The sequence below is a fragment of the Bidens hawaiensis genome, unplaced genomic scaffold (genome assembly GCF_021521415.1).
Source record: "Bidens hawaiensis isolate Kalapana, Puna unplaced genomic scaffold, B.hawaiensis_p1.1 tig00010256_1, whole genome shotgun sequence".
NCBI lineage: Eukaryota > Viridiplantae > Streptophyta > Magnoliopsida > Asterales > Asteraceae > Bidens > Bidens hawaiensis.
The window spans coordinates 918,158-932,557 of record NW_027491777.1 but is presented as its reverse complement, the minus strand read 5'-3'; the positions used below and the strand labels follow the sequence as shown (position 1 = coordinate 932,557).

Sequence of the window (14,400 nt, the reverse complement as noted above, 5' to 3'; positions counted from 1 at the left end):
ACTGCGAGACTTCTGTGGCGAAGTCCGCGAGTACCTGCCCTTTAGTCGCTGGTCTTTGGCTTGTATTCAATCGAGTGTTCACCCAATTCGATAGCCCACTTTTCCAGTCGTCCAGACAGCTCGGGTTAACTCAACACGTTCTTGAGTTTGTACCCGGTTAATACATTGATGGTGTGGCCCTGGAAATATCTGCGGAGCCGTCCGGCGGCATAAACCAATGCCAAAACCAGCTTTTCCAACATTGAATATCTTGTTTCCGGATCCAATAGCGTTCTACTGACGTAGTAAATTGGTGTTTGAACATTTTTCCTATCCGTCAGTAAGACCGCCCCACGGCAATGTCGGATGCCGACAAGTATAGTGTTAATGGTTCACCCGCGTGAGGAGCAGTTACTGTGGGCAGTTCCATTAAACACTTCTTGACTTCCTGGAATGCTTGTTCGGCTTCCGGAGTCCATCTGAACTGTGCCTTTTTGAGACAATTCCTTAATGTTGAGATGAACGGGTAAGATTTAGCAGCGTGGTTTGCCAGAAACCTGTTCAATGCTACTAATATGCCGTTGAGTGTTTGAACTTGTTTGAGAGATTCAGGGGATGGCATGTGGGCTATTGCTTGAACCTTGTCTGGGTTAGCTTTAAAGCCCGTGCCTGTAACGATTACCCCGAGGAACTTTCCTTCCTCCATCCCGAAGGAGCATTTTGCTGGGTTGAGTTTCATGCTGATGCTTCTCAGTGTTTCAAAAGTTTCCTCGATATCCCTCAACATTTGATCCTCTTCAGTGCTCTTGATTACCAAATCGTCCATATAGACTTCAAGGTTCCGACTTATTTGTCTTTTGAAAGCCTGATCCATCAGTCGTTGGTATGTGGCTTCCGCGACAACTTATATGAATTATGTTAGCTCTCCTTCACCCCCCCCCCCCCCGTTTCAAAAAGAGCATATATCGAACGAGATCGTACCGAAGCCAACAACCGGTTTATGGCGGATTACTTCGGGGACTCGCCGAGATACAAGAACTCGAAGACTTTTAGGCGTCGCTTTCGGATGTCTAAAATTTATTTATGCGCATCACCAATCATTTGGAGCGTGAACTTGATTACTTTAGGCAAAATACGGACGGTCGAGGGACGCTAGGATTCACGGCTATTCAGAAGGTTACGTCAGCCGTACGCGTGCTCGCCTACAGAAACACGACCTGCATCAACGACGAGTATTTAAAGATGTCCGATAAAACAAATCGGGACACCTTGGAGTATTTTTGTTAAAGTGCGTTTCATTTTTTTTAAGTAATTATATAACTTGTTTACTTTAATAAATTATTTTATAAAAGTTGTGTAAAATATAGGAGTATTGAAACTATATGGACCACATTATCTGAGAGAGCCCTGTTGGAACGATCTATAACGGCTTTACGAGGCCCATGCAAGGGTTCATGGTTTACCCGGCATGATAGGGAGTGTAGATTGTATGCATTGGGAATGAGTTAATTGTCCAACTATATGGCGAGGTCAATACACACGAGGTGACCAAAAGGGACCAACGGTCAGCCTTCAAGCGATTGCTTCATACGACCTTTGGATTTGGTCGGCATTCTTTGGTGTTCCCCGGTTCCAACAATGACATAACCGTCTTAGAACAGTCGCATGTGATGAAGAGTTACATATCCGGGACCGTTCCCGTCGCTTCGTTTTGGGCTAGCGATAACTTCTACCATCATGAGTACTATCTGGGTGATGGAATATATCCAGAGTATGCGATAATCGTGAAAACATTCAGAGACCCGTTGGATGAAAAAATACAGTATTTTAAGAAAGTACAAGAGTCTGCACGAAAGGATATCGAGAAGTGTTTTTGGGTTCTTCAACTACGTTGGCATTTTGTTAAAAATCCTTGTCGTCTATGGTCTTTAGAAAGGATGAAATATGCTATGTATGTGTGTTTCATAATGCATAACATGATCATCGAGGATGAGAGAAGAGCAATATGTCCAACTTTCATACCGGACTCGGAGCCACCACGAACTCCAGCAAGTACGGAGCAAATGTAACACCCCGGCTTTAAGCTGAATACGTCCGGGTGTAACGTACAGATCACTCATAGCTCGTAACACTATTTAAAGCGGCAATAATTATATCATTTCATTTCGTAACGTAGCAAGTACACAATTATTCATAATTAAAAATAACAAAAAAGAAACACTTCATCAAAACAATAAATAAGTTCTTTATTCAAATATCCTAAGGTATACTAATGATCTTCATCCTTAGCATGACATCGATTTAACCTGTAGCACGTTGAAAATAATATATTTGTCAACAATTAAGTTTGTGAGTTTTCATAAGTTTTCGAGTATACATATATATAAAAACCACGATTCAACATTCGTAATGTAATAAATATCCAAGCGTAAAGTAGATGAAATCAATAAATGTCGTCCTCCCGTTCCTTTAGCCGAGGCCGTAGTAATAGGGGAAATGAGAACCACCTTACGAACAACCGAAGTCGTAACGTTAGACGGCGTAGGTACGTCCCGTTGGACCCTCCCACTATGTGTATGCGTTTGCGTAACTTCCACCATAAAAATAGTAAACACGTTGCAAGCAAGTTCACGTATGATCATAAACAATATGCAAGTATAATATTAACATGTACGCAAATTGTGAATCAGTTTGTAAATAAGCATATAACTAACAAGGTAAAAACTTGTGACATGCTACACCCCAAAAATACTAAAAGCGTTAAAATGGGGTTATGAAGAACTCACTTGGAATAGGGAATGCGGTATCGAGGAGATGGTAACAGTTAAAGCAACTAGGTGGTTTCACGAGAAGTCCCGAAAATTCGTCCTAGTTATAAGGTATAAACAACATAAATATCTAAAGCGAAAAGAACGAACTAAACATGAATATAAAACAAAATAGGTTTATAACAGATTTGAGGATCGTTAGTTTGTTACGTATATTTAAAACGGGTTTTCAAAAGTATAATTAAAACTTTTATTAGTTTAGTTATTCTTATAAATCGTGTTGGAATATTAAACGAAAACTATATGTTTAACCACTTAAAATATATATATTCCAAATTATATATATATATATATACACACGAGAACGTTAAATAAACTCTATTTTAAAGGTTCAATGGGGTTCAGTTTAGTTAAACGAATGTAAACAATATTTATTTTAATATAGTAAAGTATTTAATAATTAAAAAGGTTTAAAAATAATTAATATAAAAAAAAATCAACAAAAACCGGGCCTGGGGGAATCGAACCCGCGCCCCAGGCCGTTTCAAGGTTTAACGAAATGCCACTGACCATCTGGACTAGTTTGTATTTTGTTTAGAACATAAGAACAAATATTTAAATATAATAGTTCTGGTTTTCCCTAATTCTATTATAAACCCTAAACCTAATCGATCCCAATTGAAGATTATAAACGCTCTGATGATAAAAACTGATAGAGGGGTTTTATCAAACGCCCAAAGCCGAACCCAACCCATATAAAGATTACCTAATATGATGAAGTATTGAAGGAGAACGAGAACTAGGGTTTCGGCCAAGAACGCGATATCAAACGAGACCTAGAACAGCTGTTTAGATGCAATTGACTTAGGGGTTTGCTTCGTGATAGTGAGGTGATGGTGTGGAGCAATTTAATTGAGTTTTGAACTCGTATTTATAGGCTAACGAGGTCGATTCAGTCCGCGCTCATAATTAACGAAAATGATTCGTATTGATGCGATTAGCTGTCAATGACGCTTTCTTTCCATACATATGGTTGGCGTGAAGGTTAAGGATCAATAAATTTAAACCAAATTCCGGATTTTATGGGTTAATTAGAAGCGAGATATGGAAAGGGGAGGGGGGCTGTTGGCGGTGACGGGAAAGGAAGAGGGAATGAGGGAGTTTGAATAATATTTGCAAACAAGTCCTTCAAGATTGGTTTGGTGGTCAATTGTGGTAAACATTATAGTGTAGAGGTTAAAAGTGCAAACAATATATACTTTAAACGATTTAGAATACGCGTAATTATAGTAAAGACAAAACCGAAAGACATAATTAATAAATGGATGTTTTTATTAAATATAAAGATCCGATTACAAAATGGTAATAAAACGGATACAAATACAACACCGAAACTTGACGAATGTCACAGCAAAGACTCGAAAACTCGGATTTCTTGCGGTCAAGAGAGATACATAACGCACTAAATGGGGATTTGGTCCAACATCTTTGGATGAATCGGCGTTTGCCTGGTGAAAGTGAGAATCAAAACGAGGGCAACAATGAAGACGACAACGACGACGAGGGCGAAGACGACAAAGGTGAAGACGATGGAGACGAGTGGTTTTTTTTATTTTAATGTAATATTTATTTAATAAAATATTATTGTTATTTGATTATTCTTAATAAAAAAATTTAAAAAAAAAAACAAAAAAGTGTAAAAGTGACCGGACGCCACGTGGCACATAACGTCCAGGGGTGGAAAGTTATGACTACACATTGTTTTTGTAAAAACCATAACTCTTTATATATGAGCGCCACGTGACGCATAAACGCTTAGAAGTGAGGAGTTATTATTATTATAATCTAGTCTGTTTTCTAGGGTTCCTTTTAATCTCTATACATACATTGTTATTCAGTATTTTATTATCTTACCGCTTACCGAAAGCAATGGCAGTCAAATTATACGGATTTGTACCTTCAAACGCGACACTTAGGGCTCTCGTCAGCCTCTTCGAGAAGGATATAGACGTCGAATTCGTGAAGGTGCACATGGCCAACCGGGAACACAAAACACCTGAATTCCTTTCACGCAACGTATGTATACATATATAACCCGATATTCAATCAATACATGTGTATATATATGATTGATTAATTATTAATTTTGTTTGGAATTAATATTTAGCCGTTCGGTCAAGTTCCGGTGCTAGAGGATGGTGATATCACAGTATTCGGTAATAAATAAAACTTTACATGAATGATATAAATGTTAGATTTCAATTTTCAACATTTGATGCATTAGTTTAGTTACTTTCGGTTTCGCATTTGCAAATTTGTGGCAGAATCAAGAGTGATAACGCAATATGTAGCGCACGCTTACGCGGATAAAAGAACGAGTATGATGATGAAGGATCCGAAGCAAATGGCGATACAATCCGTGTGGATGGAAGTTGAATCTCAGAAATTCGATTTACCGTCTCATAAACTGGCTATTGAGCTATATATTAATGTGCTCCACCGAGGACGGGAGGCTGATGAGGCGTTAGTGGTGGAGTTCGAGAAGAAGCTAGCGGACGTGCTTGACGTGTACGAACAACGGCTAACGGAGAGCAAGTATTTAGGCGGAGATAGCTTCACGCTTGCGGATTTACACCATTTGCCGAATCTGAATTCTTTGATGGCTACGAAGGTTAAGAGTTTGTTTGACGCGCGGCCACATGTCTGTTCGTGGGCTGCGGATATTCTTTCCAGGCCGGCTTGGATGAAAATTGTTTCCATGCTTCGGAGTGAAGGTTATGTTTGATGAAAGTACAACCCAACCCGATCAAAAATTTCACATAAAACTCAAAACAATTATAATAAAACGCCTCAACCAATTTTGTTACTGTTATTGAGAGTTATCCAATGTCTGGTTGCATGTGGATATCTTGAATGTTTATGGGTATGCGTGTACCGATTTAGTAAGCATGTATAATAATAATATATTTGCCATTTTGGGGTATTCATATTTACCATTCTTGGTCATAATTCAATGTTTGACTAAGCCAATTAGTCAGGATTTAAAATAAAAATATAGGAAAAATGACAATGTCAACAAGGGTTTAGATCAAATAAAAAAAATTAACATGTTAAGTGTGAGAATCAAATAGAGTAATTATATATACAGGTAAAGTAATTATGTAGTTATCCTATGATAATTACTCTATGATGCAATTACATAATTATTCTACTTGTATATATAATTACTCTACTTGATTCTCACGTTTAGCATGTTAATTTCATTTGTACGTTAACCTTCCCCATGTTAACAATAAGATAAAAAAATGTTCTTAAATTTCTAATTTTCCATGCACCAAATCTTGTTTTTACAGTAAACTAATCTCGTAGCAACAGATTTTAACATTGGCGTAGTAGATTCTTTCTCGTTTTCATATGGATATATACTATGGTAGATGTACACAATGAGGAAGCTTATATTAATTGAAACAATTTCTTTATTAAAAAAATAAAAGAAATCGAAGGATGTTTTATGCAAGAAAAAATTTGAATTTGTTTTGTCAAACTTGTGGATCAAAATAGCAATTTTAATAATTTTCAAAAAAAAAAATTCTTAAATTTAAATTACTATAGTCATATAAACAAGAATGTTTATTCGGTTTCAAGTATGCAACCGAATCAATTTAAGAGTATTTACATTGAAACCTACATCTATATCTACATAATTTAATTAGAATATATATTTTTCATTAAATTTTCTTATGATTATTTTCCAAACCTTTCACACTCAACTCTCACAAAACAACTACTTTATTAGTTTTCCTCTTTTTCATACATTCACAACAAAATATAGCGTTTGAATATGAGCCCCTATATATAGAGGTGTACCTTAGTTCTCGATAAATTTTACACCATTTGCCGAATTTGAACTCTCTGATGGCTACGAAGGTTAAGAGTTTATTTGACGCGAGGCCACATGTCTGTGCGTGGGCTGCGGATATTCTTTCCAGGCCGGCTTGGATGAAAATTGTTTCCATTCTTCGGAGTGAAGGTTATGTTTGATGATAGCACAACACAACCGATGCAAAGATTTCTCACTAAATTTAGAACGATTACAATAAAGTGATAGTCAAACAAGTAACAAGTTACGCCTGCCGCAACCCTTTTTATGTCACTCAGAGTTGTACGGTGTGCTTTTATCGGTTTGTACTCCTAAATCCAATGCCTGGTTGGATATGGATATCTTGAATGTTTTTCGTTATGTGTGTGTACCGATTCAATAACCATATATTTGCCATTTTGGGATATTCATATTTACCATTATTATTTAATGTTTGACTAAGCCAATCTGGATTAAAAAAAAAGGAAAAACTTTTAAAATGATCCAAAACAAGAGAGAGAAAAATTAAAAGATCTTAATTGTCTCAACATTCCGAAAACAATCCAATAAATATGTACTGTGGCGACGAGTTGAGAAAATACACGACGAAATTTTTTAACCAATCAAAAGGTGACATGTGTAAAGGTTCTGACACAACAGATGGTCCGGCCATATTTTTAACTTAATTAGCTTTTTAAAAAACCGTCTCTCCAGACGGTTTTTTTATGTTTCTCATCTGGTCCTTTCATATTAATTTTTTCTTGAGATTTGAGTTTTTTTAATTTCGTCTTGGTAGACGCATTTTGATTGAATTTCGTCTTCCAAGTTCATATTCCAAAGTTTCTTATCTTGTAAGTTCAAATCATCTTTTATTCTCCTATCTAAATCTTCTTATATCTATAACTCCGATCCATCAATCTCATAACTACACTTTAGCGAAATGAAGTATAAGAGAGGAGATCGAGTCGAGGTTGCGGATATGGGTCCTGGGTTTTTGGGATCGTACTACGGCGGTAACATAATCTCAACGTTTGGAGATGAATACATTGTTCAATACCGTACCCTACAATATTATCAAATTCCATAAAACCTAATTGAAAGCTAACTAGATAAATACTTGAAGAACTTGAAGATAAAAAGGAAGAACATAAAGATGAAGATGAATCAATACTTGAAGAAGTTGATAGTTTAATTTAGGAAAGTGGGGTCTACCTAAAACATAATTAAAAATACCGTCGGATTAGACGGAATAATAAAAGACATTGTCGGTCAAGACGGAATACGAAAAATCCTATTGGTCCAGACGATATTTAAACTTTTATAACCACCAGATAAGAAACTTTGGAATATGAACTTGGAAGACGAAATTCAATCAAAATGCGTCTACCAAGACGAAATTAAAAAAACTCAAATCTCAAGAAATAATTAATATGAACGGACTAGACGAGAAACATAAAAAAACCGTCTGGAGAGACGGTTTTTTAAAAAGTTAATTAAGTTAAAAATATGGTCTGACCAGACGAGATTTTTAAAAATCTCGTCTGTTGTGTCAGAACATTTACACATGTCACCTTTTGATTGGTTAAAAAATCTCGTCGTTTATTTTCCCAACTCGTCGCCTCAGTACATATTTATTGGGTTGTTTTGGGAATGTTGATATAATTTGGATCTTTTTATTTTTCGCTCTCTTGTTTTGGATATTTTGGGAATTTTCCCTTAAAAAAAGAAGTAAAATGACAATGTCAACAATAAGATATAAAAAATATTCTTAGTTTTAAAATTTTCCCTGCACAAAGTCTTGTTTTCACTGTAAACTAATCTCGTAGCAACAGATTTTGACATTGGCATAGCAGATTAGTTTTCGTTTGGCAGATGGAAATATACTATGGTAGATAGAAATCTATTGCCCCTTGTCAAAATACACACACGAGTAACTAACATGGTGTATAATGGGGAAGCTTATATTGATTAAAACAATTTCTTAGTTAGTGAATAAAAGAAATCAAAGGATGTTTTTATACAAGAAAAATTTTGAATTCCCTTTGTCAAACTTATGGATGTGAAAAGAATGTTATTTGTCAAACTTAGAGCATCCACAACAAACTCTAATTTCTTAGGTTTGAATCTATGTGACAAGGAAATAGACGGTTGACAAACTTTCCTTGTTGTGGGGCAAGTTTGTGGAGGTTGGATTTATGAATGCAAACTTGCAACAAACTTGAAAGGTGACATGTTTGTGGGGTCACCCCCTTTCTCTCTCTCACATGCATATATACATATATTATATATATATAAGTATAATATATTTTAATAAGGTTTGTCAAATTTTATTGTTTTAGAAAAAGTTTGAGTTTTTAAGAAAAGTTTAAAATATAATGTGGCTATTATGTGACGGTTTATGGATGTTTTTTTGTTGTAGATGCTCTTATAGCCGGACTCTAGGTATAAATATAAATGTATAATAGTGTTTTCGGAATATTCTTAATTTATCCGGTTTTCTAAGACCGGTCAAATTATTCATCTTTTTGAATATATCGACGGATGACCGGTTTGATAAGTTGAAAACATTGCTATTTACACCTACTTGAAAAACACCAAAAAACTATGCATAGAAACCTTCGTATATACACTCCCGCTTACTCCACATATTTCTATCATGTATTTCTTCCATTTGCATAATCTAACAAGCGATTACAGCTCGATCATTCAGCTACCATGACGATCAAGTTGCACGGACTCAGCATTCGGTCAAGTTCCCGTGTTTGAGGATGGTGATTTCAAGCTATTCGGTAATAATTACTAATTACAGATCATTAATTCTTACTAATTACAATTGTTGGTTGTTTACCTTTCACTTTCTCAAGGCTGACCCGCACTGGCGAAGATTGCTTAGGGCTAGGGGTGGCCCCGGCCCCCTGTTTTTTACGCAGTAGTGTAAATTTACCCGTTTTCGTCCGGATTTTTTATGCGTAGTGTAAATTTAGTCGTTTTCGGCCCAAATTTTTCACACGTATTGTAAAATTAGCCGTTTTCGACCAAACTTTCTTACACGTAGTGTAAAATTTAGCCGCTTTTGGCCGACATTTCTTATACGTAGTGTAAAATTTAGCCGTTTTCGGCCCAAATTTTTTATACGTAGTGTAAAATTTAGCCGTTTTCGACCAAAATTTCTTATACGTAGTGTAAAATTTAGCCGTTTTCGGCCGAAATTTCTTATACGTAGTGTAATATTTAGCCGTTTTCGGTCAAAAAGTCTTATACGTAGTGTAAAATTTAGCCGTTTTCGACCAAAATTTCTTATACGTAGTGTAAAATTTAGCTATTTTCGGCCAAAATTTCTTATACGTAGTGTAATATTTAACCGTTTTCGGTCAAAATGTCTTATACGCAGTGTCAAATTTAGCCGTTTTCGGCCGAAATTTTTTATACGTAGTGTAAAGTTGCCCTTTTGGCCGAAAATTTGAGCCCGGCCACATTCGTTTGTGAAATTTTGTATACATTATGAATCCGCCCCCCCCCCCCCATGTGTCTTAGTCCAAGCTTCGCCACTGCCGAACCGTGGGCCAGCGAAATCAGGCAAGGACTTTCGGCCACACTTAACTAAGGCCTCCAATAAAAATAATGTTAAAAATAAAAATATCCCCATTATAGGTAGACATATTAATGTATACAAAATAAACACAAAGTTATGTATTGGTTTAGTGGTAAGCTTGGTTGTTGCTAAGTTACAAGTCATGAGTTCCGGACATGTAATAAGGATTTATTTTTTCAGTTTTTTTTAACAATTGTCATTAAATTGCCACAAAATCTCATTTCGATTTAGGCCTTAAAATCCATTGAGCCGGCCCTGCACTTTATTGTAATCATTTTGTTGCAGAATCAAGGGCGATTACAAAGTATGTAGCTGAGGCTTACTCAGATAAGGGGACGAGTCTCGTATTTAAGGATTCGAAGAAATCGGCTATACAGACGGTGTGGATGGAAGTGGAAGGTCAGAAGTTTGATCCGACGTCGACGAGGCTTACTTGGGAGCTACATTTTAAGCAAATATTTGGATTGACCACTGACGAGGCGGTTGTGATTGAGTTCGAGAAGAAACTGGCGGATTTGCTTGATGTGTATGAACATCGGCTGACGGAGAGCAAGTATTTGGGCAGAGATAGGTTTACACTGGCGGATCTTCACCACATACCGAACACGCATATCTTGATGGGGACAAAGGTGAAGAGTTTGTTTGATGCGCGGCCGCGTGTTAGCGAGTGGACTTTTGATATCCTTTCCAGGCCGGCTTGGGTGAAGGTTACGTCCATGTTTCCAAAGTGAACGTGAGAATTGATTATACGTAGTGTTTGATGTATGTGAACATTTTGGCCAGAATAAAATGAATGTATGTTAACAATTATTGTTGTTTGCTAGTAAGGTTATTCATTTTTTTTGTTTGTCCTTATAAACGTTAAGACAGGCCAAACCATGTTATGAAAAAGATTAGGGATTTATGGTTCTAAAAATCATAAACATCACAACAGTTCAATTAACCGAACAGTTAATGGAGATTATTCCGCTCATAAATTGGATTTCCAAGGTCTCGGGTTCGTGTTTCAGAAATATAAGACATTTACATTTAAAGGATATTTTAAAAAATGTGAAGGTATGTCGCATTTTAAAGGGATACGTGATAGGTTGATAGATGGGGTTGGTTGCTCATTGGCAAATACAAAGTCTTTAAAACACCAAGGGTTTGAGAGATCTTGAGTTCAAGTTATCCAAATGCATTCTATCAACGGTGAAATATTATCCAATACTCCTTATTAACTAATATGCAGCACAATCATTAGTTCAATTTCAATACTAATTCAGCATACTCAAGTCCATCAAACAAAACCTACTCTTAGTACAAAAGGTATCAGAAATTGCAGATATACATATAACATGTACGTCACTTGCATATATATATATATATATATATATATATATATATATATATATATATTCACCGACCAAGAGTAGCTTTGGACCAATCGCATGAAGTGCAATATTCAGCGAGTTCAGCTCGTATAGTAACCAACAAGTTTAACCTCAAAAGTCTTGAAAATACCTTGGCATGTCAAAATGATAAAAGTGATTCCAAAAATCTCAATGAGGAAAGTTATAAAGATACATGAAAACACTTTAAAACAATCTTAACAATATGAAGTGAGATTAATATTTAAAGAACATTAAACACCTTTTTGACGCCATAATTAAACTAAATGGATATACATCTATTTGATGCCAAGTTCCTTACCTGAATATCATAGTTGATGAATCACCGTCAAAGCCCCAAAATCACAATAACCTAAAACCCCATATAAAATAAGAAATCAACCATCGTTTTGATTCAGCTAACAAAAGAAGAGAATTAAACATCGAAGACATCAATTAGAAATTACCGAAGGCCTCTTGCTCAGAACCCGAAGACGGAGTTGGAGAACGGTGATTAGACGCCGCCAGTTGCCACCTTCTTCCTAGTGGTGATTAAATGTCTCAGCGAGAGGGAATTGCCAATGATTCATAATCTCACTCTTCAAACCTTCTGTGTCACCCTCTCTCTCTCTATACATGGTGTAAAGGAAAAAAAGTGAGCAGGAGAGTAGTGGCCCACATGAATAATAGTTTGTGGGTTACAAAGTATGCTTTAAGAGATTGTAAAGCCTGCTTTATTGAATAAACATTTAGCTACAGTGGCCGTACACTCACAAACCAAAGATGCATTTTAAATATATATATATATAATGGTGTTTCATATATCTATATATGCTAATAAAAGATTACACATTTTTGTCATTCGTTAAATTCAGAGCACTCCTCATCTTTTTTTCCAACTCGTTTCAATATATGGTCCTTATCTTTTAAGTCATTTAGATATATGAATTTAAGTTTATTTTTATTATATGTAAATCCTAATAGATTCATTCATTAATATTAATGAAACCGATTCAGTTTATTTCGGGTCGAGTTATTCGGGTTTCAAAGTTTTAAATCCAGAGACGAAACCCAAACCAAATCTCGCACGGTTTCTTCGGATTCACGTTTTTTCGGGTTGTGTTTCCTAGGAAAAAACTACATTGCTAAATTTAAATGTAACGTATTCTTCTTTTCTCGTAACGTAAATAAACCAATAACAAAACAAAAATAAACTGATAAAACATCCTAAAAATAGTAAAATTTAACAAAGTTCACCCCTAATAAACAAGAACGACATAATCGTCTTCAGTATGTTGTGATTAGGGTGTTGGATTATAGTTGTTTTTAGTTATAAACTGAAACATTAATAAACAATAAACAATTGATTCATAATATGTTGAGTGAGAACAATCTATTTGGACTAAATTCTGATAAGGTCAACGGCCTAGGCTTAGCCTTTAATACCTAAAAATATATATGACTTTAAAACAAAAATCATATTCGGGTTTACCAAAAACCTGGAATTCGGACCCAAGAACCAACCTGAATTACTTCAGTTCGAGTTTGGGTTAGTATTTTCTCGGGTTCGAGTTTCTCTGGTCCATTTAGTTTGGGTTCAGATACGGGTTTTCTCGGGTTGAGTTTCAGGTTCCGGGTAAAAGTGACAACCCCTACTTTCAACTATTATAAATAAGAATCACTACCTTCACTTTATGCAAATTTAAATCTTCTAATATTTTACTAACTCAGAATAATCACTGTTATTTGAACATGGCTTTAAGGTTATTATGCCTTTATCATTTTCCTAACAATTACATTCATATGAAATGAAATGAAACATTTTTGTTATATTTTAATTTTCGGTTTTATATGTTGCTTGATTATACAATTGTTAATTATAAAATATAAAGTAAAAAAAAAATTGTCACGCATAATATTAATTGCAACAAATTTATCATGATCGATCAATTTCAAATTCTAAAATTCTAAGGATGATTATATCTTCAAAATTTAGGTAATATGGTTATTAGGATAATCATGTTTTTTTTGGATAAACATGAGCATATGATCTCAAATGACATCATATTAATTGATTGAAATGTATGATATTTTGTGTGTATGAATATTATTTTTTATTAGTTTCATGGATATATTAACATTTATTTCTGGTTGGTATGTACTTAAAGAACCTTATTTGTCACACGGACAATTATATGTGACTATATCAAGAGTTATAAGCAAACTTGTATGTTATCTTATCAAGAGTTACAAGCAGACATTGACTAAAGATTTAGATTTTTGATCAACTATGTATACCTACCAATACAATCAAAAATGTAGTGTACAAGGCACTTTTTTTTACTTATTTGTAATATATTTGTGTAAATTTATGTAGTTTTAATATAAATTGTAATTGTAGTAACAATATACTTTTGTTTGAAATGTAGTAATAATATATGATCAAGTTGTTGACTGTATTTCATTTAATGATTTAAATTTAAAATTTTCATAAATTACCCGTGAAATACACGATTATGAAACTACTAGTTCTTAATATAATATGACCATGTTATTGTAGTTGATGACATGTGCCACCCCACGTAGCTCACGCTCACCTCGTGTTTGATGGCTTAATCACCGGTGTATTTTGACGTGTGTATGCAAAACCTGAATTCACACAACCAACAAACATAAAATTAAAATATATCTTTTTACATTTCACATGCCATATTAATTATTATTCAACATAAACCATCAACACCAACAACCCCACAAAAATAACCCTTAAATATAAAATATCAAACTTAGTCTCATTCTCACCACACCATCATTTGTTTCAGGTGCTCTGCA

At 35.0% G+C, this 14,400-nt stretch overlaps 1 protein-coding gene across 1 annotated transcript; it reads left to right on the top strand.

Moving 5' to 3' along the window:
* The first annotated feature begins 4,676 nt into the window (after nt 1-4,676).
* Nucleotides 4,677-11,043, top strand: LOC143534681 (glutathione S-transferase PARB-like). Its single transcript, XM_077029120.1, has 3 exons — nt 4,677-4,823; nt 4,915-4,963; nt 10,484-11,043. The coding sequence occupies exons 1-3, from the start codon at nt 4,677-4,679 to the stop codon at nt 10,927-10,929; spliced, it is 642 nt and encodes a 213-aa protein (XP_076885235.1). The 3' UTR covers nt 10,930-11,043.
* The last annotated feature ends 3,357 nt before the right edge of the window (nt 11,044-14,400 follow it).

Excerpts from the sequence above, each read along its gene's own strand:
- LOC143534681 (XM_077029120.1), top strand. The coding sequence starts at position 4,677 with ATGGCAGTCAAATTATACGGATTTGTACCTTCAAACGCGACACTTAGG. Across the intron at positions 4,824-4,914 it reads CTGAATTCCTTTCACGCAAC|CCGTTCGGTCAAGTTCCGGT; the intron begins GTATGTATACAT and ends ATTAATATTTAG. Across the intron at positions 4,964-10,483 it reads TGGTGATATCACAGTATTCG|AATCAAGGGCGATTACAAAG; the intron begins GTAATAAATAAA and ends ATTTTGTTGCAG.